The sequence below is a fragment of the Mandrillus leucophaeus genome, unplaced genomic scaffold, assembly GCF_000951045.1.
Source record: "Mandrillus leucophaeus isolate KB7577 unplaced genomic scaffold, Mleu.le_1.0 Scaffold645, whole genome shotgun sequence".
Taxonomy (NCBI): domain Eukaryota; kingdom Metazoa; phylum Chordata; class Mammalia; order Primates; family Cercopithecidae; genus Mandrillus; species Mandrillus leucophaeus.
Window position 1 is genome coordinate 1,028,606 of NW_012106975.1, and position 27,025 is coordinate 1,055,630.

Below are 27,025 nucleotides of genomic sequence, written 5' to 3' on the forward strand. Positions count from 1 at the left end.
GCCTGACCACCTTGTAAAGGACACTTTCTGAGGCCTGCTTACTAGGCACAGTTTGGACAGAGCTGTGCATTCATTAGGATGATCAAGGTTCTTCCTTTTACTTTATTCTTCTTCGTCTCCTTACCCGCTACATGGGGAATCACCATCACCTGGGTGACTTCCAGCCACTTACTGGACCAATCCTCAGTTCAAAATCCATTTGGATGAAGTGGATGAAGACCAGGAGGAGAGCAGTGGTGAACCCTGCTGTACAGTGCTGCTGGGTCTGATGCAGAAAAATCGCAGGCGACGGAAGAGGATAGGACAGGGCATGCTTAGCATCGGCTATGCTGTCTACCAGGTACTGCTGTGCTGGGTTTGTCCTTTATTACTCACTTGATGTTTTGGGGCTGAATATCTTGGCCAGTCATTGTAGCACATCTTTCTTATTGCTGGAGTATTCCTAATCGAGAAGTATCCTTGCTCCCCTAGATAACAATCCCAGTGGCCTTACTGAGGCCTGAATTCCACAATTAGAGATTCATTGCTATGGCTTAAGTCTCTGCTGTTATCACTGAGATGTGTGACACGTTCACCTTTGCCTGTCATTGAGGGCTCAGTATACAGGTATTCATTGGACTCTTTTCCAAGTACAGGCTTCCCCAGGGACAAGAGCCAAGAACATGGGGGCATAAGGCACTTGAGGTGGCACAAGGAGGATGAGGGGCATCACTGAGTCAGGGAAGGAGGCTGGATATGGGAGCCAAAGACAACTATTCCCTGGGAGGCCTTGAGACACTTGGAGCACACAGGGCATGAGCTGGGGTGATGGAAACCACGCACCTGTTTTCAGTTCTGGTGTCTCTGGACTCTGGAATACAGCTGACTCTGGGCTCACGCTGCAGTCCCTGGCTAACGTGACAGTTTTCCTGGCAGCCACCCCTCTACAGACTTAACAGCCTCACAGATATATTAAAGTAAGACCTTTGTGTCTTGACAAGTCTAGCCAGAAACAAGTTGGAATCCACTTTTTTATACAGGCAAAGACTTCTTTTAGCAAATTCCAGCGGGGCTTATGGTGGTTGTTTTTTAAAACAATTTTGTTAAAAGAATTTCTTGGGAAAAATACAATTCTAATCAGGAAGACCAAGAGCTGACTGGAGGCCCAATATCTCAGTATAAATTAATGTATAAAAAATATTGTAATAAGAAACCAGTAAGGAAATAGTGCAATTGTCAAGATCCTATCTGCATCCCACCCTTTATTTCTCATATTCTGGAATTTAGGGCTTTAGTGTTTAGGGTGTATATGTGTATGTGTGCACATGCACGGGCACGCGAGTGTATTTTATGTTGAAGAATGGGAGTTGGAAAATAATTGCTAATTGATGGCAGGAGAAAGGAATTGCAAATAAATAAGTTCCAATTCTACTCCAGCTTAGCTCTTTCATCTCCACCTAGAATGTTAGTAGCACAAAGCCAGACTCTGTTTGAAGAGATAAAAACCTGTTTAGGCACTTAGTGTATGCACATCAAGTCAACAAACTTTAATGAGCATCTACTATGTGCTGGGTGCTGTACTGTAAGCTGAGGACATGGAGGAATATCACATAGTTACTGTCCTCAAGGTGCTCACAATCTGAAGTGGAGAGTCAGATGCACACTCCACTGGCAACAGAGCAGGGCAGATCTGCTGTGATGGGGACCAGACACAATGGGCTGGGGTCACCTTAGCTTCATGGAGGAGGAGATTTTGATGAGAACCTTGAAAGATGAGCTGGACTTCAAGGGAGAACATTCCAGTCAGAAGGACATTCCTTGACAGCTTGAAAGTTAAGTGATGGTTTTGGAGAGTCGATAGTAGGTGGGCATGGATGCAAGGTGGGCTACTCAGTTCTTCATCCATCAGGTCTACCTTTTTTTTTTTTTTTTGAGATGGAGTCTCACTATGTTGCCCAGGCTGGAGTGCAGTGTTGTGAACTTGGCTCACTGCAACCTCCATCTCCCAGGTTCAAGCAATTGTCCTGCCTCAGCCTCTTGAGTGGCTGGGATTATAGGTGCGTGCCACCACATCTGGCTGATTTTTGTATTTTTAGTAGAAATGGGGTTTCACCCTTGTTGGCCAGGTTGGTCTCAAACTCCTAACCTCAGGTGATCTACCCTCTTCGGCCTCCCAAAGTGCTGGAATTACAGGCGTGAGCCACCGCACTCGGCCAGGCCTACCTTATATAACCAGACCAGCAAAACATTCTTTCAAAGGGACTGAAATAGCTTTGTGTGGCATGACATTTGCACTTATAAATAATATAAAAAGCATATCAGTTTTTTAGTCATCAGATTACAGCTGCTTAAAAAATATTCCAGTGTATGTGATCTGTGGTCCTTCTACATCTGGCCAGAGGCATATAATTTAGAGCATGACATCCGTAAGTGAAAACAGTTTAAAAGTCAGGTTAAGAGGGTATCAGGAGTAGCTGGGGTTATAGGGAGTAGCTGGGGTTGCAGGGAGTGGGTGCCATATTCTTATTCCTGTATTTCTCTCTTCTTGCTTTAACTGGAGTTTGGATTGAGGATGAAAACCTGCTGCTGACTGAGAAGCAGCCAGGCGCCTCCAAAGGCTAAAGAGCCCTCCTTGTCTGGACTCCTCTCTCTCCCCTTTATCTTCCTGCAGTGATGCCAGGCCAGCCTGTCATTTGCAGTCAGGATCCTGCATTTCAAAGATGACTGTTTCTTTCCATCCACCCACGGGCAGTGGCTAAGGCCTGCTCCCTTACCTCGTTGCTCTGGATTTGTGCCACCAAGAGGCCCCACCTGCCTGGCTCAGTTCCTGTCGGGTGATTCTTGGCAGGGTGAATCTGGAGCATATTGATGGCAGCAGAGGTGGTCAAGTTGTTTGTGAAAAGATGGCCCACGTGGTTAGGAAAACCCCTGCCAAGGGTGTGTAAAGGCTATTAGGCCAGGAGCCAAGAGGAAGATACTTGTGAGGCCTCTGCATGGGTGATTTTGGTTTTACACTCAAAATTAGAGGAATGACTGTGACCCTGGACTCTTCTGCTTCTGCTTCTGCTGCCAATGACACAGGGGGCTCCAGAAGTGAGCATGCTAGCATTTTCCCTAATATTGTTGTTTCTCAGAGTTATCGGCAGTTGACCACAGACCTAAGTCACAAACAATGGTTATACTGGTCTTCTGGTCAAAAGGGCCTATGTGTCAGGGACAAAGAATGGAAAGGGACAGATTAGGGGGTTTGAATCCTCTTCTCTAGCCTGGCATAGGAACCCCAGGCAGGGGGGAAGCTCCTACTCTGGATCTGAGAGCTACTCTCTTGTGGGGGTCAACACTTCCAGTTGCATAAAATAGAGCCTAACTTGAGCTAGGGTAGTGAAAAGAATGTACCAGCTCATGAAACCAAAGCAAGGGAAGGAGATGGAGGCTTGGGACAAGGGACTTAGATACTACCAGGACTATTTCTCTTGACATCTCCTCCCTAGTGTTGATGACATTGTGCTAGTCTAGATTTCTTCATTCCCTAATATCACTTGCATTAAGAAAGGAGCCCCTTCTGTTAGTTCTGATTCAGAAATCCCAGAGAAGTAAGTCTCTGATGGGCTCAGCTTGGGTCACATGCCTATTCTTGACCCATTTCACCACAGCCAAGGGCAGAATAAACTATGGCTCAGGTTAAGTGAGATTCCCTCACTCTGGTCAAGCTCTTGATCTTGGACTCTAGGTCTGTAGGTCTGTAAGAAGAGATTAGCTCTCAATGAAAGCCCAAGGCTGTTACTCTTGAAGAATTTGAGATCTTGGTAGATTCTACAACTAGAAAAGTATGCAAGTAGAACTTAGAAATCTGGTGGGCCCCCACCAGATTTCTAGGATCCTGTTTATAGATGGCCTTGAAATTCATCAATAATGTTCCAGTTTCAGAAATGCTGACTGGCTTCTCACTTTAGCACAGATGTCTTCCTCAGTGGCCCCAGGACTGCATAGTCTGTTTGCAAGACATAGGAAGGGAGGAAAAGGAGCAGAGGGAGGACCTTGGAGCTCTCAGGTGATCTGCTCTTTTCTTCTTCCCCACAGGTTCCCAAGGAGGTATGTGAGTGCTGACAGAAATTCCTTCCTTTGGTGAGAAATAGTTTGGCTGCCTTCAGGATGGGCAGCCGGCAGCATCTGTTTCCTGTGATAGAAGCTGGTTGTTCCACAGCTCTTACATGATCCAGTCATGAATCAAACTACATGAGTAGGCTGGTAGCTCTGAGAGTGGGTGAGGACCATTGCAAGTTCCATCTGTCAGGCCCTCATGGAAGGAACAGTGGTGACCTTTTCCCCCATACCCCTGGTGGTCTGAACAACGTGATTCCAATGGGCAGCCAAGGTTGAGAACCAGTGTTCTATCTGGGCTTCCTCCAGCTGGAGTCAGTTGCACTAATTAGGTAGAGGTGTATCCACCCTGCTGCAGCTTTACTCCAGTTCTTCTGGGTTTTCAAGCTTGGCTAGCCATGAAGCATGTGCCAACAAGGCTCAATTCATCTAGTCTAGTGTATGCCTTGGTCCAAGGCTGCAGATTACTGGTCCACCTGCCCTTGGCTCACAAAGTGCATGTTATTGATTACGGAGGGAACAGACAAGCAAGTGAATGGTTTAGAGCAAATACCTCTTACTGATGCAGGACAGGTGAGCCCTCAAATTGGGGCTTAGCCTGGGAGGGTTCTTGGCTTCACCCAGGAAAAAATTCAAGGACCAGCCAGTGGTGTTAGACAGCAACTTTTATTGAAGTGGCAGGGTAGAGCAGCAGCAGAGGTCCTTGCAGAGCAGGGCTACCTCATAGCCAGTGAGCCCAGAGTAGCAGCTGACAGGCAGTTCCACACTCATACCAACTTTTAATTATATGCAAATTAAGGGGCAGATTATGCAGAGATTTCTAGAAAAAGAGTGTTAACATCTGGGTTGTCAGGTTGTTGCCATGGAAAGGGGCAGTAACTTCTGGATGTTGCCAAGGCAACAGTAAACTGATATGGCACACTGGTGGTTATGTCTTATGGAGAGGTGCTTTCACCTCTTCCCTGTTTCAGCTAGTGCTCCATTTGGTCCAGCCTCCTGCTAGGAGTTGAGTCTTACCTTCTACCTCACTAGTACCAGAAAATAATTAAAACCAAAGCTGAGTTAAGTCTGGGTGATGGTGGTTCCCATCAGAAATGCCCCATTTCTATGAGTGAGAGGTGACATACACACACGATGGAGCTTTCTCCAGCAGCACCTCACAGTGCCCTCAATGTGTCACCCTGGATCCTGTGCTCTGCAAGTACCAGGGGGTCTTCAGGACAACAGTTGTCAAACTTAGAATGTGCTTCTGAATCCCCTAGAATGCTTTTTAAAGCACAGATTTTTGGGCCCTGCTCCTGGAGTTTCTGATTCTTTCAGTCTAGGGTGGGGCCTGAGAATTTGCATTCTAACAAGTTACCCTGGGGTGCTGCTGTTGATCCTGACCCCACACTGACAGCCACCCTTAGTTAAGCCTGCCCAACCTCCATCCTGTCACTTTGAGCTGTGCTATGTCATGGGCAGATGTGGGGACCAGGGACCTTGTGGCACCTGCTTACTTGGGGTTCCTGGTAGGACAGAGTCTTACCCAGATCTTGCCTCAGTGTTCTTCAATCCCCACTCTGGCCTCCCAAATAGGACTTCTCTAACCTGCTCCACCCTGGATTCTTGCTGGAACTCAGTTTGCCCCCTTCCCAACCCAAGCCAAATTAGAGTAGCTTCCCTACTTCAACTCTCCTGAGTGCTTTCTCCTGCCAGTGCCCTGTCTCCTCCCTTTGCTACCATCAGGTATGGCAAGAATGACCTTCAACTCATGACGTGTAGGCCTTGGTCACGTCCTCGCTGGCCACACCACCAGCATTCTCCTGCCCAGAGTGTAAGCATTTTTAGGGAGAATCTCAAGCACTGTGGGCACCCTAGTGGCCGGGTCAGTGAGGACTTCCTGGGGGCTCTATGTGGAGTCCTGGCTAGGGTAGTGGGGGCGGGTGGCCTGCTTCCTTCTTTGCTTAGCAGATCTGTAATCCAAAGAGGGTCTGATGACCACGAGTGAACACTGTCCACTCTGGGGTGGACATTTCAGCTCCAGGTCACAAAGAAGTTATAGCCCTTGCAGCGTATCAGCACCTGGCCTCTGTCACAGGCATCTTGATGAAGATTGATCGTAAAGACGCAGTGCTATGGGGAGGCTTAATTACAGCAATAATAATGTTGGCACCTGTGTTTTGGAAGCACTCTGCAGACACTAATTAGCCTGTGTCATGCACCAACAGCCTCCCACCTCCCCGCAACAAATAAGTGGGTCCTGGAGAGCATCATCGCCTGTTGAGGAGAGTCGAGGCCCTGGGGAGGCTGGGGGGACTCCGGATTAGGCCTAGCTGTGGCTGCCCCCTCTGCCTGTCTCTTTTAGAGCTGCCTCCCTGGACTCCCAGACTGACCATCGTAGTCTCTTTGCAGAGCAGTTTTCCCAGATAGTCAAAGGTGAGCAAGTTTTTGTGGCAGCTTTTGCTTGAGGACTAGGATTTAAGCTCTTTTCTCCAGCCTTGGGCCTATACTGGGAAGGTCAATGCCACACTCCCAGAGACAGCTGCAGAATAAAAGAGTCTATTGGATTAGAGAGGAAAAATATCCAGACAGAAGCTGAGCGCACACTAGAGATCCTGCTACTCAATCTTCGTTTAACTGGGGAGGCCCACAGGTCAAGGTCACAAAGGCAAGATCAATGCCTCAAACAGGGCCTGGCACCCAGAAGGCACTCAAAATACACTTGATGATTGACATACAGTGAGTCCACAACAGAATCCGTGGCCTCCTGATTCTTAGTGCAATGGTAAAAATCAATAATTCCTAAATCAGCACGATAAAGCTGAACTCTTGGGCTCTCATCTTCCAGGATTTAGCAATAAATTGACTCTGCCTGTTGTTTTGTGCAGCTGGAGAGCCACACAGATGCACACATGGGCCGGGATTTCTTCCTGGACTACCAGCCCTTGGCGCGCACCAGCACCTATGTCAACCTGCGGGAGGTCTCTGGCCGGGCCCGGCTGCCCCCTGGGGAGTACCTGGTGGTGCCATCCACGTTTGAGCCCTTCAAAGACGGCGAGTTCTGCTTGAGAGTGTTCTCGGAGAAGAAGGCCCAGGCCCTGTGCGTCTCCTTCCCTCCGTGGTGGGAAACAGTTGTCTGTGGGCCCACAAAGGGAAGTGGCCCCACAAAGGGAAGTGGCCCCATGCAGGTGCAGGACCCACCCCAGTTCCCAGTACATATTCCCAGAAAAAAGCTCTAAGAAACTACAAGGCCAAAGGACCCTTCGCTGGGTGTCCCCCTCGTACCCCTCCACCTTGCTCTATAGGTCAAGGAGAGAAAGGGAACCAGGAGACCAGCAGCGGCCTGGACTGGGGCTTCCACCCCTGCAGAAGGAGCATGTGAGGCCCTGAGAGCGGGACCTGGACCACAGAACCCCTCCTCCCCTCACACACACCCCCCATATACACACCACACATACACACATACACACCACATGCCACACACATACACACCACGTACCACACACATACACACCACACACATACACACACGCCACACAAACATGCACCACATACCACACACATACATCACACACACACTACACACCACATACATACACAACACACACACCACTCACACACACCATGTATGTACACGCCACACACATGCACTACATACATACACACCACGTGCCACATATACACACCACAAACACATACACAACGTGCACATTCTCCACTCACACACATACACCACACACATGCTCCACTCACACACACCATGTATACACCACACACATATACACATGACATGTACCACCTACACACATATACATACCACATACCACACTCATACTCCACTCACACGTAACATATACACCACACATATCATGCACACACACCACACATACATACCACACACACACCACACATACACAACACACACACACCAGGTACACACCACATGTACACACCATGTACATACAACATACCATGATACACATACACCATGTACACACACATACACACACTACACACCAGTCATACACTGCACACTATATACCACATACATTCCCCATACATAACTATACACATGCCATTTACACACACCACGGACATACCATGCACACACATACACCACACACCACACACACATGAACATTATGTATTACATATCACACACATCACATACTACACAAACTATACACACTACACATACACACCACACATATACATCACACACACAACATGTATACCACACACACAGCAAACATACTATAAGCACATGCACACCACACATTACATATCACACACACCAAACACACCACACACCATACGTAGACACTGCACACATCACACATCATACAGTACACACACTGTACACCACTCACACACACCATGTACATACAGTGTACACTCCACACAATCACATAGCACACCCTCATACCACATACACACTATATACATATCATTCACACACACCACATACATATGATACACACACACACCCCCCCCACAGCACACACAACATCTATGCACCCCTGCAATGACTGTGAGCTTGCTGGCTCAGTCCCCAGAGGACATGTCAACAGGGATCATCCTTCTGGGGAATTCTCTCCCTACCTTACCCCAGTTACCATTCTTGTCCCTGGGAGTGACCCATCAGGGTGAACACTCTGGAATCCTTGAAGGGCCAATTGTACTGGGAAGCTCTTGTCTCTGATGAAAAACTCTGGGTGGGGTGGAGGTTGAGGAGGTGAGGGAGACGAATCCTGGCTAAAGATTCTGTTTATGCAGTTTTTAGTAGGAAATGAAGTCTGGGGTGTGAGGCCAATCTCTCAGAAGGGCCAAAATCTTCCTCAAAGAAGCCAGCCATTAGCTGTACTTTCTGTACTCATGTTAGGTTTATTTCTTTCTTTGTATTTCAGAGAAATTGGGGATGTGGTAGCTGGAAACCCACATGAGGTATGCAATCTTTTTGTATGCCAAACTCTTGACACTGTTGCATAGCAGTCATTCCAGGTTTCTTATTGATTCCTCAGAATTCTTTATGTATTAAGGATGGTAACTTCTTATTAGTTAGGGCCACAACATTTTCTAGTCCCTGTCTCTTCCTGATGAAGATGAGACAGAAGTAGCCCTGGAACCCAGGCTTTGTAATATATCCCTATCCCCTGGGGGAGGTCTTAGCGTCGTCTTCCACGTTTGATAAGCAGGACCCACAGATAGAGCACCCACTGTGCCTAAGCTGTGCTGTGAAGGATAGAGAAATCCATGGGAGAACAGATCCAGTGTCCTGCTCTTGGATTGACCTCCCGTCTTTTGGAGGACAAATGATGAAAATATACACAAAAGATGAAGAAAAGAACACACCAGAAAACCCATCTAAACTTGAGGACGTGTAGTCTGAGGGGTGCTGGGGGAGTGCCTAGTCTGGGAAAGCCCCATGGAGGATATAGTTCTGAGCTGACTTTGGAGGAAGAAATATGTAGGGTTTGCGGTGTGGGTTCACCACCTGACTCCCTTTATCCCTCACTGTGTCTTAATGTACTGTCCTTGCCCTCAGATGGTGGTGTGCCGGGTGATGGGTATGTTGGGTGCTGCTGCTCCCTGAGAGCCATGCTGTGTCTGTGGCCAGTGGGCCTGGGGTGGGGCAGGACCACCTACATGGGGGCACAGGCCCAGCTTGCACCCCTCCGTCCAACACTGACGTGTCTCTGGCTGCAGATGCCACACGGAGTGCTCCCAGCTGCTGGGCTTGGCATCTTCGGCTGAATGGGGGTGAGGGCAGATATATTCTGTGATTTGACATGTGTCAAATTTACAGGCTCCTGTTTCTGCCGATGCATGAGATGGTGCCAAATAAGGATCCATCTTGCCCTGGGGGTTTTTACTGTGAGTTGATCAGATAGAAAATGCATGTCCCATGTCTGTTTTTTCTTTTTTTTTTTGAAGGTTTTTTTTTATTATTATACTTTAAGTTCTAGGGTACATGTGCACAATGTGCAGTTTTGTTACATATGTATACATGTGCCATGTTGGTGTGCTGCACCCATTAACTCGTCATTTACATTAGGTATATCTCCTAATGCTATCCCTCCCTCCGCCTCCCTCCCCACAATAGGCCCTGGTATGTAATGTTCCCCTTCCTGTGTCCAAATGATCTCATTGTTCAATTCCCACCTATGAGTGAGAACATGCGGTATTTGGTTTTCCGTTCTTGCGATAGTTTGCTGAGAATGATGGTTTCCAGCTGCATCCATGTCCCTACAAAGGACATGAACTCATCCTTTTTTATGGCTGCATAGTATTCCATGGTGTATATGTACCACATTTTCTTAATCCACTCTGTCACTGATGGACATTTGGGTTGATTCCAAAGTCTTTGCTATTGTGAATAGTGCCGCAATAAACATACGTGTGCATGTGTCTTTATAGCAGCATGATTTATAATCCTTTGGGTATATACCCAGTAATGGGATGGCTGGGTCAAATGGTATTTCTAGTTCTAGATCCTTGAGGAATCGCCACACTGTTTTCCACAATGGTTTAACTAGTTTACAGTCCCACCAACAGTGTAAAAGTGTTCCTATTTCTCCACAGCCTCTCCAGCACCTGTTGTTTCCTGATTTTTTAATGATTGCCATTCTAACTGGTGTGAGATGGTATCTCATTGTGGTTTTGATTTGCATTTCTCTGATGGGGAGTGATTCCAGTGAGTTTCTGAACTGGTGTGACTGCTTCCCTGCACACTGTAGTTCAGCCAGTGGTCAAAAGCGGCCCCTGCCTCGAGTCGGTGGCAATACCTGGCACCAGAGGCCTTTTCTGTGCTTGTGACTCTTGGTGATCTGAGCTGGGCAGAATTTTCCCTCCTACCCCTCGCCTCAGTTGCTGATGCCAGCTCAGCCTTCTCACTGCTCCCAGGAGGACTTATCGCTCACAGTGGCATCTCTTTCTATGGGTCCCAGGCATATTAGAAAGGCTGCCGTTTGCCAGTGTAGAGTATGGAGCTGAGCTTGAATTCAGGTGCTAAGAATTATTCTCCCTCCTTTTTTGTGTGGGAAGGGCAGGGTTCTGCTAAATCAACTTCAACTGATTCTAAGCCCCCCTTGCACCAGGTTGGCAGGAGTTCAATCTTAGTCACTACTGGGACTTCCCATCTCCACCTCCTATGGTATTGGGGTTTTCTAAAGCCCCCAAGCAACAGGATGTCTCTTCTGGTCCTGGGTCCATACTGGTTACCCCTGTGGTCAGCTCACAGGTTCCTTTATGACTGACAGCTCTTGGGCTTCTGTGCTCAGCATGGGGCCTAGAATCTTTGGTGAACTGGGAGTCCTCAGGCCAATGGTCCAGCCTTCCCTGCTGAGGTACCAGGACATGGTTATGGAGCCATTCAAGGGTTCCCATATCCTCAAGATCCTGCAAACTTCAACATCTTCTTGGTCTCAGGGAAACCCTGCTTTTTCTCTTTAGGGCACCACTGTGCTGTGACTCTCTCTCTCTCTCTCTCTCTCTCTCACACACACATACACACACACACACACACACACACACACACACACACTCCAGAATACATAGATAACGTCCTCAGGGGACTCAGGACTTAACAGGAGACAGGAAGGGCTATTGCCTTCAGGAACTTCTGTTTTACTCCCTGCAGAAATCTTCAAGTCATGAACAGTTGGACATTCGAAGAGCAGAATCACCTGCTTTGAATGAGGGAAGGAAAAATTACACGGTGAACAAACAGACTCTTGGAATTTAGCCATGTTCACTTTGAGCAGGGTTGTAAAGATATTCCCAACATGTGATATAATGAATAACAAGAAAATAATTCCTTGCTTTTGCCATGCTGCCATACCATTTGCAAAGCATTTTCATATAGATCGTATCAGGGAAATAGAAAATTCCACTATAATAAGTTCCTTGAGAACAAAACTATGCCTTGTTCACCATTGCATTCAGATGCAGGTTCTGAACAGTTCCCAACATGTGCCAGGTGTTCAGTAAATCTTTTTTTGAATGAACAAATTGTGAAGAACCACAGTTGCAACCATGTACACATGTTTCCCTCATTCCCAGTGTCCAAAAATTCCCTCGTGTCCAATGATAGCCAATAGTGACGGGGTGCCTGCTCTGCGCCTGTGTGTGTCCATATCCGTGTACTGTTTTGTTGTTGGTTTTTTATATGCAACTTTATGCTTTTCCCCCAGAATAATAGAATATTACTCCATGTCCAGAATTTATGGACATCTCACAAGATTTTGGTATACTGTATTACATGAATGATATAATGTTGTTTTGTCCCCTACAAAACCACTTTAAAATCATAGATGTGTGATGAGATACGATGTGTTTATCATGTTTTCTTCTGAAAATCTAGATGTATTTTTGGATTAGCACATCTTCTATGTAAAACAGTATGGTAGACGTTAATATCCTCATTCTACACGTGAGGAAACAGCCGCAGAGAGGCTGAGAGTAGTCAGATGCAGAGAGCATCTTCTGTGATGATCATTCCAGAGGGTGGTGGAGAAACGCATAGGCTGGAGTTTAATCCTGGCTTCACTGTTTGCTAGCTGTGTGATCTTGGCCTGTTACATAACATTTAAAATGAAGTAACATTTAAAATTCCAGTTTTTCCATTGGTGAAGTGTGGACCGTAATGAGACGAACCTCACAGGACAGTCATGAATATTAAATGAAATAATCCATGCAAAGTACCTGACAGATAGTAAGTACTCAACAAAGACAAGTATTATCACTACAGTGGTTATCCTTATGAGTACAGCATCATCAAGCTATATTGGGCCTTTTGTACTCATCTTAGTGATAGTTTTGGAAGAAATTGACCCGGCTTTCTAGAAATTTCATGTCATCTGGGAAGCTGTCACTTTTCCATTCTGTCTTGTGGTGACAGCTGGGCATTGTTCTATTTTGGGCAGAGCCCATTGTCACATCAGAAAGTCTCTGGACAGAAGCATTTATATATTGGTTTGTAATTTCCAAAGGACTTTGACTCACATTAGCTCTCATTTGATTCCCAAAATGGCCCCATGAAAATGGTCAGGTTAAGCCAATATTAGAGTAGAGGCCATGGATGTTCAGAGCCCTGAGATAGTGTCCAGTAAGGGGCCAATCTGCTATTAGAACTCCTGGGTTCTAGTTCTGCTCTTTCTACTAGGCCATGTTCTCAACTACTTTTGAAATCATGTTGCTCTTTGTGAATCTGATGAAAGCTAAGAAAAATTTTTTTTTCTCAGACAAGGTCTCACTCTGTCACCCAGGCTGGAGTGTAGTGGTACAGTCTTGGCTCACTGCGGCCTCAGCCCCCTGAGCTCAAGCGACCCTCCTACCTCAGCTCCCCCAAGTAGGTGGGACTACAAGTGTGCGCCACTACACCCAGCTAATTTTTGAATTTTTTGTAGAAATGGGGTTTCACCGTGTTGCCCAGGCTAGTCTCAAACTCCTGGGCTCACGTGACCTGCCTGCCTCAGCCTCCCAAAGCATTAGGATTTCAGGCGTGAGCCACCGTGCCCAGCCAAAAATGCATTTAAATATGACCCCAAGTTTTCACGCAATTTCTGGAGTTCAGACTCCTTGGAAAATTATCAGTGCTTCCCTTAGGAGTCCACAGATTCACACCAAGATTTTCTGGTGTCGGTGTCATTTTCTGAAAGTGGTTCAGGTGGTAACCGGAATTCAGAAATTCTGGGTTGGTGGGGCTCACTTCCCCAAGTCACTTAGAGAGAAAACTGCTAGGCCCCAGCGCTGCCTCCCTGCTCATCCCTGCTGGAATGTAAGCTCCCAGGGGCCGGAACCTTGGCTGTCTCTTGGTTTACCACCATGTGCCCCCACTTAGCCCAAAGCCTGGCACACAGTAGGTACATCATAGATACTAATGGATGAAGGAATGAATTTTAAATCTTTGTCTTTCATTCTCCTTGACGATTCCCATTTTAACTTTGCAAATGTCCTTCTTTTTAGCCACATCCCAGTGAGGTGGATCAGGAAGACAGCCAGTTCAAGAGCCTGTTTGAGAAGCTGGCAGAGAAGGTGAGCGGAGGGCAAACACGGCTTCCCAGGTGGGCAGGAGAATATTCAGGAATGTTCAGGTCACTTCAATCTTTACTCCCGGAGGTCTCTAGGAGTAAAAAGGGTGAGATTCAGATCTCAGGGGTCCCCAGCTTCTGTGTCTGTCACCATCCTGTCTTAAGATCGAGGACCTTTCCTACATTGCTTGGGAATTGGTACTGAGGCCACTTTTCCTGCTGCATTGACTGGTTCTTGAGAAAATAGAAAAGCCAGATCTCCAGGTCCTGCCAAATGCTTTCTGTTTGCAAATTGGCCCTGTCAGACTGGGGCCTCTGAATAAAAAGCTGAGACGGCAAAACCTCTCCAAATCGATATGCTTCAGAGTGGGGATTGCCCAGTCGAAGTGGAAGCCAGCTCAGCTAACCTGGCTTGGGATTAGTGTGCAGGACTAGCCCTGTTTCCTGTCACTGTCTTGCAGCCCTACCTGCCCTCTGGGAGACCAGCAGCCTGAGGAATCCAAGCTTTGCCTGACATGAATGTAACTTGGGCACTTGGAGCAGAGAAAAAAGAACCCCCAATCCTTCTCCCCCGCCCTGCCTTGCATTCACTTTGGTAGTAGCCCGGTGGGGGCCATAAGTCAAAGCATAGCCAGGACTTGAAATGTCAAAACCGGCCCCATAAATACAGCTAATGTGTTGCTCTTTGGAGGATAATAAAGTGTGTGAAAAGGACCCTGAAGAGGAAAAAAACAATGGTCTCCACCGCCCCCCGCCCCCCAGGGAAGCTCAGGGCGACTTTCTAGACTTAAGGATAAAATAGAAGAAAAGACATCAGAATCCCTCGCAGGAAATAAAACCTGGGAACAGTTTCTTTGCATAGCCATTGAATAAAACCCTTGCAAAGATAAGCCAATTTATGTTTTAGATGGATTTATAGGCCAGTATTTTTGTTAACAAAACCTTGTTTCCTTAGCTGCCAAGGGGTCATATTTTATTAAGAACATCAAGAATGATGAAAGGAAAAGCTCATATTTGCATAGTTCTTCATGCACCTTATCTTACTTTTCTCTCTGGCTGCATGGGGCAGTATTGGTCACTCTCCTTGCTCTGCTTGTAAAGTGACCTGCACAGAGAGGTTAAGGAGCTGGCTGAAGAACAAGGCCTCATGAGAAATGGGGTCAAGATCCAAATGTAGACTCTCGACATCCCATTTCTTTCCTGGCAGGCTAATGGGGGTGGTCTTCTAACCCCAGAGGCTTTTTAAAGGGGCCTCAGGTCTTTTTTTTTGAGATGGACTCTTGCTCTGTGACCCAGGCTGGAGTGCAGTGGTGTGATCTCAGCTCACTGCAACCTCTGCCTCCCGGGTTCAAGTGATTCTCCTGCCTCAGCCTTCCAAGTAGCTAATGCCAGCCACCACGCCTGGATAATTTTTGCATTTTTAGTAGAGACAGCGTTTTGCCATGTTGGCCAGGCTGGTCTCGAACTCCTGAGCTCAGGTGATACACCCACCTTGGCCTCCCAAAGTGCTGGGATTACAGATCTGAGCCACCGTGCCCAGCCCAGGTCCTCAGGCCTTATTACTGGGACTGACCACTCTGTGCTGGGGTGAGGCCAGTTGTCCTCAGAGGATACACTGCTTTGTGCAGCTCTCGCCTCTCTCATTTCCAGTAGAATTGCCAGGGTCTGGCTAGTGGAGGATGGGAAGATGGAAAGTGACTGGGCTAAAGTCACATGATGAATAAGGGACTGGGTTCAGACTGGGACCCAAACATCAGCCCAGCACCCTTTCTCTGCATTTCATTGGTCATCCTGCCTGAAATCTGTCCTCCGTCTGAGAGTTAAGGGATGACTCTTCCCTCTGACTCAGTGTTTATCCCAGATGCACACAGAATATCCTATTCTCTCAATCTCTGTCCCTGGTTTGAGATGGGCTACTGTATGAAATACCAATTCCTGTAGGTGCAGTGGGGAAAGCTGGCACTTTGGGGTGAACCAACCTTAGGTTTCCAAGTCCAGCTCTGCCTCTTGGTAGCTACAAACCACAAGCAATTACATCACATGAAAATGACAAATGATGTTGTATGTATACAGTGCTCAGCAGTTTACAAAATCGTGACTTCCTTAACTCGAAAATGGCTGTGGAACTGTTATGAGGATTTAAGAATCTTCCACACTGGCTCTGGCACATCTGGTTCAATCCTATCATTGCTGTTCCTGTTACTTTATCCCTGTTCAAGAGAGCCCTGTGAAAGGCAGCAGCGCCCTGGCATGGCAGTCTTCTGCCACACTGCATACCACACTCATGGCACTAACACACCTCTGGCCAGGCTCCTGGGGTCCCCAAAAGAAGAGGAGAATTTGAGTTTTTATAGATGTCACCTGCTTTTAAAATCATAGGGTTGGCCGGGCACGGTGGCTCATGCCTGTAATCCCAGCACTTTGGGAAGCCGAGGCAGGCGGATCATGATGTCGATGAGTTTGACATCATCCTGGCCAACATGGTGAAACTCTTGTCTCTACTAAAAATACAAAAATTAGCCAGGCGTGGTGGCATGCATCTGTAGTCCCAGCTACTTAGGAGGCTGAGGCAGGAGAATCGCTTGAGCCTGGGAGGTGGAGGTTGCAGTGAGCAGAGATCGCACCACTACACTCCAGCCTGGGTGACAGAGCAAGACTGTCTCAAAAACAAAAACAAAACAAAAGTCACAGGGCCAGTGGACCTGGTGTCTGACTGTGAGGAAGCACTACATTAATTCACTGTCTTGAAACAACTTGTCAGGGCCTGACATGGTTTGCATTTGGGTTCCTCTTTCTAGGATTCTGAGATTACTGCCAATGCACTCAAGATGCTTTTGAATGAGGCATTTTCCAAACGTAAGTTCCTTCTTGGGGTCTTTCAGAAAATCTGTAGGAGATGCTGGGACAGGGTGAGGGAGGGGCAGGCAGGCATTGGGCTGGGAGCACCACAGATAGGAGAAAGGGATTTGGTGTCTGACTCCAGGGTTCTGATTCAGTCCAGCAAGACAAGAGGGGAAGAAGGAGAGGCAGGAGACGGGGAGACGAAGGTAGAGTTGAAGGCTGGGCTGGCGCTGGCGACCAGCCAGCCCCTGCGGGAACAAAGCTCCATAGTGTCAAATGAAATTGCAGGCTGAGTCCCAGGAGAAAAAGAGCTGGGCTGGGATTGACTTAAGTGAAATTTTTTCACAAAATTAATAACTTGGATATTGTGGAAACCTCTGCAGATGAAAGATCCAGTTCTGTAGCGCATCTTGGGGGAAGGAGGAAGGAGAGATGATTCTGACTCTCCTAGACTGTCCTCAGTTCCCCATCTTTAGATTTTTGCAAGCCTCAGAGCTGTCAGAGGGTCAAACTGCACTCAGGAGGGAAGATTTGCATCTCCCCTCTGAGCCCCAGCCCATAGAAGGCCACAGGGAGTTGGTTTCTCTCCGAGTCCAGGGATGGGCCAGGTTAGGTCTTCCAGTGACTGATGGGCTCTCATTCACTCACTGCAGCAGGACTGGGCTTGAGAATTCAGGAAGCAGAGGCTTGGCCCAGGAAGCAAGTCATACCCTTCACAGGGATGAACCCAGGGCTGAGCAGATGGATCCCCAGAGCTCAGAGCACAGGCCCATCTCCTCTCCAAACCACTCTTGCTCCTGCAGTTGTGGAACGGTGGAGAGAAAGACAGGGGGTTGCAGGGTCTTTGGCACCTGTCTTGGCTCCCAGGTATATGGAAGGTGAGGGTGGAGGCCAGGGATGGCTGGAGCTCCAGTGACATGCCTGCAATTTAGTAAGGAAGGGCAGCAGCTGTCATTGAGTGGCTGTATGTTGTGATTAAAAGCTCAGGCTGTGGAGATGGCTGGCCTGCATTTAACTCCTAGCTTTGCTCCCTACTGGTTGTGACCTTGAGCAAATCACATAATCGCTCTGGGACTGAGTTTCCTCATCTATAAAATGGGTATAATGATAGCATCTACCACATGGAGTTATTTTGAAGAGTAGCTGTGCAGTGCTTATAACAATACCTAGCCATATAAAGTTAGTTGTTTTATTAAGAACTTATCATATATCAAGCCTGGGCTAAAACTTCACTTCTATTATCTCAATTAATACCCAACCAGTCTTTGGGGCAATTATGGTCATTGTTACTGTTATGATTATTCCCATTTGATGGAGGAGGAAATTAAAGCACAAATATATTAATTTGCTGAAGTCTGTGACTTGTGGGGAGCCAAGCCAAGGTTCAGATGCTGTACTTGGATGCTGGTGCTTGTGGGTCCTATCTCCCAGGGCACCAGGAGGCTCAGGCATATCTGCCCACAAGCCTGCCATGACGCTCTCCTCATTTGGCAGAGACCAAGTTTGACTCCACACTCTTGGATGGTATCTTTGGGGGTCTTCTACCTTGGAGGTTCTTTCCCTCACCTTCAAATGATCCAATTCCCACCCTCCTTTTCTATTTAAATCTTTAGGAACAGACATAACGTTCGATGGATTCAACATCAACACTTGCAGGGAAATGATCAGTCTGTTGGATGTATCCTTTAAATGTTGCATTATTTTTTTACTTTCCTCCTGTTTTTAAAGACTCCTCCACCTTTTCCAGCTAGAAGGAAGGGAAGGGTAAAAAATGAGAAGGGGAACGAGCAGGCATGGAGCATATGTCAGGGATTGTACTTGAAGCCTCAAAGGAAAAATGTATCATATCATGGATGTGCCTCAAAAAGCTTGAGATTATCTCCGTTTCACAGGTGAAGAAACTGAGGTGTGCAGTGTTTAGGTAACTTATTTAAAATCATGTAATCTGGAGGTAGCAAGCGTGGGGCATTTGCATACCTCCTCCCTCCACACTCTGTTCATCTCTTCATCTTCCTCCTCTCCTTCATTTCCACCCATCCCCACCCCCACCCTCTACTGCTCCCTGCTTCCTGAGCTATCCACATCACTATCTGATCTTTGCTCCAGAACGTTAACATGGCTTGTGGACAGCCACTACTGATAGTTTAGAATTATCACACAAGATAAAACCTATTTGTTCTCCCTGATCTAATTTAACCCTCACTTGATATTGAAGTATGATGTGTTAGGCTGTTCTGGCTGCTATAACAGGAGACCATAAACTGGGTGGCTTATAAACAACAGAAATTTATTTCTTACTGTTCTGGAGGCTGCGAAGTCCAAGATCAAGGTGCTGGTAGATTTTGTGGTGGATGAGGGCTGGTTTCCTAGTTCATAGATGGCATATTCTTGCTATAACTTCACATGGCAGAAGGCGTGAGGGAGTTTCCTGGTGATTGTTTTATAAGGGCACTAATTTCATTTCTGAGGGTTCTACCCTCATGACCTAATTACCTCCCAAAGCCCCATCTCCTAATACCCTCACATGGGGATTGGGTTTCAGCATATGAATTTTGGGGGACAAAAACACTCAGTCTATAGCAAATGGGCAGTAGTTTTTGGGAGGAATGGAGAAGGTTAAGGCATTCTAGGTGGAACGAACCTTCTAGGTGTGAAGGCACAGAGGGTGAGTGGTGTAACATCACTTCCTTAGAGCTTTGCCTACGGTGGGTCCAGGTTGCCATTCGTCACAGTGCTGATGGTGAAGGTGATTTCTTTAAAAATTGAGCCTTGGAGGGTCCTTCTCCGTTCCTTGGGGCCGCATCCATGACGAGCTCTGTTAATCCATGATGATCTTTACTGTGGGTTCTTTCGTTAACTGCGGGGGAGGAAGGATTTTCCTTTGCGTGGTTGTCATGCAGAGTGGTCCTGGATGACAGAGCGTGTATGCCCACCTCTGCATGGCTGATCTGCCATGGAGGACTGGTGCTATCTTTTGGCCTCTGAGCTTCAGGCTGCCACTCCCTGCAAAAGGCTGGGGCTCTTTAGCCCTCGTGTCTTTTCTCCATGCTTAACAATTTAATTTGTGGGCCACAAGGAACTGTTAAGTGTTGATTCACTTTACTGCAAATAGTTCCTTGGTTTCTGAATCACTGTCATCAAACCCTGTCTGCTGACTTCAGTTTAGATTTGAGAGTTGCCTTGTAATCTACCCATTCATTATTCCCAATGGTATTTGTGTCTTTCACGGTTCCAAGAGGAGTGTGAGTCTCTGCCACTCTTCAGGAGTTTCTGTTCCACAGTTTAGGTGGTATGGGGCAGTGGTTCTGAATCAGCAGAAATACCCATGGAATCCTTAAAAAAATAACAGCTCTATTGAGATATCATTTACATACCACACAATGCACTCATTTAAAGTATATCAGTCAATGCCTTTCGTGCATTCAGAGTTGTGCAACCATCATCACATAATTTAGAACATTGTCATTACCCTAAAAAGCAACCCTGTACTCATATTACCAGTCACTCTCCATTTCCTCCAACCCCCACCCCCATCCCTAGGCAACCACTAATCTACTTTCTGTCTCTGTAAATTTGCCTATTGCGGACATTTCATATAATGAAATTATACAATATGTGGTCCTTTGTGATTGGCTTTTTTTACTGAACATGATGTTTCACGTACTATAGCATGTATCAGTACTTTATGACCCATGGGGTGTTAAAAATACAGTTAAAAATACAGGCTTTCACATGTCCTACAAAGTGATAGAAAAAAATTATAAAAATTGGCTGAGCACAGTGGCTGATGCCTGTCATCCCGGGACTTTGGGTGGCATTAGCAGGCAGATCACTTAAGGCCAGAAGTTCGAGACCAGCCTGGAACACAGTGAAATCCCGTCTCTACTGAAAATACAAAAATTACTCGGGCGTGGAGGCACATGTCTGTAATCCCAGCTACTCGGGAGGCTGAAGCACGAGAATCGCTTGAGCCTGGGAGGCAGAGGTTGCGGTGAGCGGAGGTCGCACTGCTACACTCCAGCCTGGGTGAGAAAGTGAGACTCTGTCTCAAACAACAACAACAAAGACAACAACAACAACAAACAAACAAAACCCCTGATTCCTGGAGATCCTGATTCTGTAGGTGTGGTCTCTGCAAGCAATTTTGTCTGGAATTGAAGACCACTGGTGTTCTGGGACAAAGGCTTAGAAACAGACAGGGGTCCAAATTCTGGCTCTACCACTTATTGAGGTGTATAAATTTGAGGAGGTTGCTAAATGCTCTGAACTTCAGTTTCTCCTGGAAAATGGGATAATGATACCTAGCTTGTGTGACTATTGTTAGGATGAAATGAGATACAAGTCTGTAGAGTACCTAGACCCGAGTGTTAGCTTCCTTTGCACACTACTCTTCTGAGATGTATTGGTTGAATTATTAGTAAGGATTTGAAGGCTATGATGCATTCAACACTCAGTGCAGATTATAGATTCAATAACACCGACTTTCTTAAAGGATGAGGCTTACAAGACTTTTTGTTTGGCTAGTTAAAGGAGGTGAGAGTGATAGTCTGTTTTAGAATTCTAATGATTTGTTCAGAGATGGGGTCTTGTCATGTTGCCCAGGCTAGAGTGCAGTGGCTATTCATAGGCACGATCTGAGCTCACCGCAGCCTCAAACTCCTAGGCTCAAGCAATCCCCCTGCATCAGGCTCCCGAGTATCTGGGGCTATTTCAAAATTTTAACATTGGTGCTGTAATGTACATACTGTTTATTGATTAGTTGTGATTGGTGAGAAAATTGCAGAGTCTCTAAGAGACTTAACTTTAGGAGCGTAAGTGCAGTTCAAAACGAAACCCCTGTTGACTAGCACAGTGTTAAAAAAACAAATAGTTGTGGCCCTTTGGGAGGCTGAGGCAGGCAGATCATTTGAGGTCAGGAGTCCAAGACCAGCCTGGCCAACATGGTGAAACCATCTCTACTAAAAAAAAAAAAAAGAAAAAAAAATTAGCAGAGTGTGGTGGCGGGCGCCTGTAATCCCTGCTACTCGGGAGGCTGAGGCAGAGAATCACTTGAACACTGGAGGCGGTGGTTGCAGTGAGCTGAGATCACACCACTGTACTCCAGCCTGGGCGACGGAGTGAGACTTCGTCTCAAAAAAAAAAAAAAAAAAAATGTTGTGGAGTAAATGTAAATTGGACACAGAAAATCCCTCATAATATCCTCCTGTTTGGTTGTATATTGGCCTATCGGCAGATCCTGTGGCTTAGACTCCCAATCCCATGGTTCCTGGCTCCTGATGTCTTTTCCCATAATATTTTGACATTCCAATAAACTCTAATTAGCTGAATGATCAATCACAGAAATGTAAATCTAGAAGCGAATTTACAAATCATACAGCTCCACCCTGTAAATAAACCAGGATGATTAGGGTATTCATGATTTTGCAGATTGGCCAGCTCATGACTTGCCCTTTTTTCCTAGCTCTGTGCTTGGCCTCAGAGGAGGATCTTGGTGCGTGTTTGACTTTTAAATCTTTATTTGAACCGGTTACACACTGTCACCCCTACTGCTCTGCTTGCCACAGACATGGAAGGTTCACTAAGGCCTTAAGGCACTTGTGCAAGCTCACAAGAGAAAGAAATCCTTAAGGCATGTAGAATTTGGACTCAATCATGTTGGTCTTTAACGTGCCTAGAGCAATGGAACGGGCACTTTGGGGCCGGTGGAATTCAAGACGCTCTGGCTGAAGGTTCAGAAGTATTTGGTAACTCTTCTCTTCCTTCTGGGCATCCTCTCTTCTGTTCTAATCCTCACTTACACTCATTCCTGGTCCATCATAGTCTGACCACATCCTTAATCATGGTCAAAACTATTGAGACCCGGGCACACTGGTCATGAAGGAACAAGAAGGCAATGAGAGACTCTCATACCAACCACTGCCCTGAAAGCCCTGCTGTTCAGACAGCAAAGGGGCCAGCATTGGCCAAGCTCTTATCTTTGCTCTGAAACCTTCTTGGGAGGAGTCAATACGGTCTCTTTTTGAATGTGTCCCTGGCCTTTTGAGGAAGCAGTGTGGTGGAGGGAGATGATTCTGGTAGGGGCTGTGAATGGCTGTTTTCTACTTGGGATTTCTTTCCTGCTTTAGGAGATCTATCGGGAAACTGATTATAACCACTCGGGCACCATTGATGCCCACGAGATGAGGACAGCCCTCAGGAAGGCAGGTGAGGACACATCCTATAGACAGGGTCTTGGGATCCAGGTGTGCACATTGTAAATATTTATTCTCATGATGATGATTACTAGTGATCATCATTTGTAGCTATCTTATATGGGATATCAAGGCAACAACAGAGCTTTGTTGAGTACCTTCCCTGTCCAGGAAAGGGAGAATATTGCTGGATTCCATATAGCATAATATTTTAGAATTTTTCCAAGATATCTGCCTGTTACTGGGAAGGTGACAGCAATTACAGAGGATGGGACTATGAAGGAGACAGAGAGGAACTGACCAGACAGGCAGCTGCCTCACCTTCTCTGCTTTCGCTTGCTGATGTCACCCATGGTTGAGTTGGTGCTGGTGCTGGTGCTAGTGCTGGACATGGAATGAGGCTGAACCTGATGAGGAGTGGCTACAAGGAAAGGGATGGATGGCAGGACGCCTTCCGGGATCCCCTGGAGAAGGCAGAGTCAGACCTGGGTTGCAGATTGATACAGAACCACAGAGGGGCCCCTGCGATGTCAGCTCCTTGAGTGTTTATGGGAGACAGTGCTGAGTCCTCCGCTCCACCCGTGACCCAGGCCCCCTCTGCCCTCAGGTTTCACCCTCAATAGCCAGGTGCAGCAGACCATTGCCCTGCGGTATGCGTGCAGCAAGCTTGGCATCAACTTTGACAGCTTCGTGGCTTGTATGATCCGCCTAGAGAGCCTCTTCAGTGAGTCACTCTGTCCTCCAGCGCCATCCTACTAATCCCAAGGTGCAAGGTGGGGCAGGGGCAGGACCAAGGGGCAGAAGCAGACATTGCTTTTAGGAGGCCAGGGTTTCTGTAATGCTGGCACCTTGTGGGTGAGGGGCAACTGGACCTGAAGGGGCTGAGGAAGTCCAGCCTGGCCAGATCCAGGACGGAGGCTGCCTTTTTTTGGAGACTTACAAAGCTGCCATCCAGACTATCGTGTATCTACAGTGTGCAGTCACTAGGCCAAGGTGAATGAGTCCCAGTAACTGTTCTTAGATGGCTTTTAATGTCTATTTATATTTGTTTTTCAATACGGATCATATTGAGAGCATTCTTCCCAGTGAAGGGATGGAGGGGGCCCTCTGGAAGGCAGTAGGCATTTTCCTGACATATTGGGCCTTGAGATTAGATATCTTATTAGGGAGGGATTTTTTCCTTGCGCTGAGGTTTGGTAGGTGTTATGTTCTAATGAGTCAAGGTCAGTTAGCCAGAGACAATGCTAAGGGGCTGGATTACCCACAAGCAAGACAACCACCATCTGTTTGACAACACTGCACCTTGATAAAGTAATTGCACGTTTCTGATATAAAGCTTCTGAGGATGGAGATGCCAAAGGGACCATCTCTGCTGGCAACGGGGTTTGTCTGTTTTGGTGGGGGGCATCTGATCCCCCAAAAGCTCATCGTGTGCCCTGGATCTAGCTTTTTGAGGTCCCTGGGGCTAGGTGGGGACTGGAGGGGAAGGGGTTGTAAGGGAAAGGGGAGTTCCCCAGGTGGGGATGGGGTAGACAGAGGCAGCTCTCTGACTGTTCCCAAGTCCAGGAACAGCTTTATCTAATTTCATTCCTTCTCTGGTGTTTTAGAACTATTCAGCCTTCTGGACAAAGACAAGGACGGCATGGTGCAGCTGTCTCTGGCTGAGGTAAGTGTCTTGAGGTTTGATGAATTGCTGGCTGAAATTCTTGGACCATGTAGTTGCCGAGTGGTGCTTATTCCTGTTGACTGTCTTAGGTCCATGTGAATACCGTGCACATTCTGTGGCAGGCACCGGGGGGAGGAAGGCAACTGTTATACAGTTTTCCAAACATTTTTGTTTATTATTATTATCATTGTAATGATAAAGCTACAGCTACATTTCAGATAATTTCAGAGATGCAAGCCCTTGTTAATTTGGATGGAGCTGTGGGTGGTGGGCACAATATAAAGTGTCTGGCTTCTAGGACCAGCTGTCTTAGAGGGACCCATGGAAGGATGTAGGAAATAAAAATGAAATTGCAACAGGTAGAATGAAGATGCAAAATGAATGAGTGTTTTTACTGTGTACAAGCCACATAATATTTTTGCAGAAAAAATCAGAGTACTTCCCCTGTGGACACTGCACCCCTGTATGGCAGAGGCCTTTACTGGCCAGAGGGGACAGCAGGAAGTGTGGAGATGTCTCTAGGGTCCAGGCAGGGGAAGGCATTGGCCTTTGACTTGCTTCTGAGGCGGTGGAACTAGAGCACCAGGTTATTACTGACTGTGCCCAGTTGTCTGTGCCCATCCACTTTCTTTTCTTCTCTAAAGTGAGAATGCCATTGACCTCTTTCCTGTAGCCCAGGAAAGGCCTTCCTAGAAATAGACCTGTGGATTCTTACAGATACCTGGACAGTATAGTGTGAAACCTAAAATGGAGTGTGGTTGTGTGGGTGCATAAAATATACATATATACACACACACACAAATATACATATATAGGAATATATATATATACATATAGAAACAAATACATATATAGGAAAAGATATATACACATATATAGGAATCTATAGGGATATATAGACACATTTATTGAGTATATGTGTGTATATATTAGTATACACTATTGTGTGTATATATATGTGTGTGTATATGAATATACATGCACATACCTATTTTTGGAGCTCCCTTTGGGTCTAGAGCTTTTTCTGAGTCACATTTCTGTAGTGCCCTTGTTCAGGAGTTAGTGACGTAGTGAAGGCCTTCCTTGCTTCCCATGTTTGAGCAAGGCACTTACTGGAGAATGGAGATAAAAAGATCATTGCCATGTGAGGCAGGAGAGCATTGATGGTGAAAGCACCCCAGCCCCTGAGAAGCCAAGAACTCAATCTCATCCTTTTCCTTTGCAGTGGCTGTGCTGCGTCTTGGTCTGACCTGGGGTTTCGGACATCAGTGACACTCCCTGCCCCACTGCTTGCCTCTTGTCACCCCTTCTCTACAATTTTGTGAACATTTATGCTCCAGTGGCATTCACTGGTTGTTCATACCTTTCTTGCCCTGGGTCTCTTTCAGCAGCACTGAGATATGAGCTATGTAAGCCGACCCTGTGGGCCCAGTGGAGGGAAAGCAATCAATTAAAGTTGTGAGCCAGAATGGTTTCCGCCTTTCTCTCGTGATATGCTATCTGGGCTGTATCCTGGGCTTTTTATGCTTTAGGAAAGAAGATGTTCTCGGGAAATGGCACAATACAAAACTGCTGAAAGATACAAAATGTAGGTTAATTTCTTAGAGGAGAGGTCTTCTGTGGACCGAGAGGCATCCGGAGGCCACCTTCAGGAAAGGAGCCCAGGAAGGGAGCAGGGATGGGATGCTGGGAGAACAGGGCTTTCTTCCTTATTTGCAGACACGGGAGGCTGCTGGACTGTACTGAGGAAAATTCTTACCTGGCAAATAGCTAGAGGGGAAAGGCAGTTCAGGTTAGTTTTGCTCACAGCTGAACGCTGGCATCTTTGTTGTTGGTAAGAAAATAGATGGCACAGCCATGGTGTCCTAAGGGAGGAATGGGGACAGGGCTGGTTGTTCTATGCAGACACAAAATACCAAGGAGAACACACACACACACACACACACACACACACACACACACACGCCTTGGCCCTGGATCAGTCTGATTGATTATGGATTAATCTTCTCTTTCTGGAAGTAGATGTAGATGAATGTTCCTTATAGAAATATGACTCCTAAGTACAGCAAGCACTAGTTGGCTTCAATGCTGCCTTTGAGTCTCCCAAGACCCAGTCGGAAGGAAGGGGCAGGCCCTTCACTGAAGAGAGGAGGTAAAAGCTCTGGGCCCTCACTGATCAGGGAGGGGCTGTGCCATCACACCACTGCAGGGAGGGCTCTGTTAATGTGATGGGA

General features: G+C 46.8%; 1 protein-coding gene across 1 annotated transcript in view; it reads left to right on the plus strand.

Moving 5' to 3' along the window:
• Positions 1–26,267, plus strand: part of CAPN8 (calpain 8) — a 73,797-nt gene extending 47,530 nt beyond the window's left edge. The window contains exons 10-21 of the mRNA XM_012000991.1: positions 165–340; positions 4,060–4,071; positions 6,951–7,162; positions 8,970–9,006; positions 14,029–14,097; positions 16,892–16,949; positions 18,548–18,612; positions 22,610–22,678; positions 23,060–23,138; positions 23,733–23,849; positions 24,733–24,791; positions 26,017–26,267. Of these exons, the coding sequence (XP_011856381.1) occupies positions 165–340; positions 4,060–4,071; positions 6,951–7,162; positions 8,970–9,006; positions 14,029–14,097; positions 16,892–16,949; positions 18,548–18,612; positions 22,610–22,678; positions 23,060–23,138; positions 23,733–23,849; positions 24,733–24,791; positions 26,017–26,040 (977 nt within the window). The 3' untranslated portion in view covers positions 26,041–26,267. The remainder of the gene's footprint in view (positions 1–164; positions 341–4,059; positions 4,072–6,950; positions 7,163–8,969; positions 9,007–14,028; positions 14,098–16,891; positions 16,950–18,547; positions 18,613–22,609; positions 22,679–23,059; positions 23,139–23,732; positions 23,850–24,732; positions 24,792–26,016) is intronic.
• The last annotated feature ends 758 nt before the right edge of the window (positions 26,268–27,025 follow it).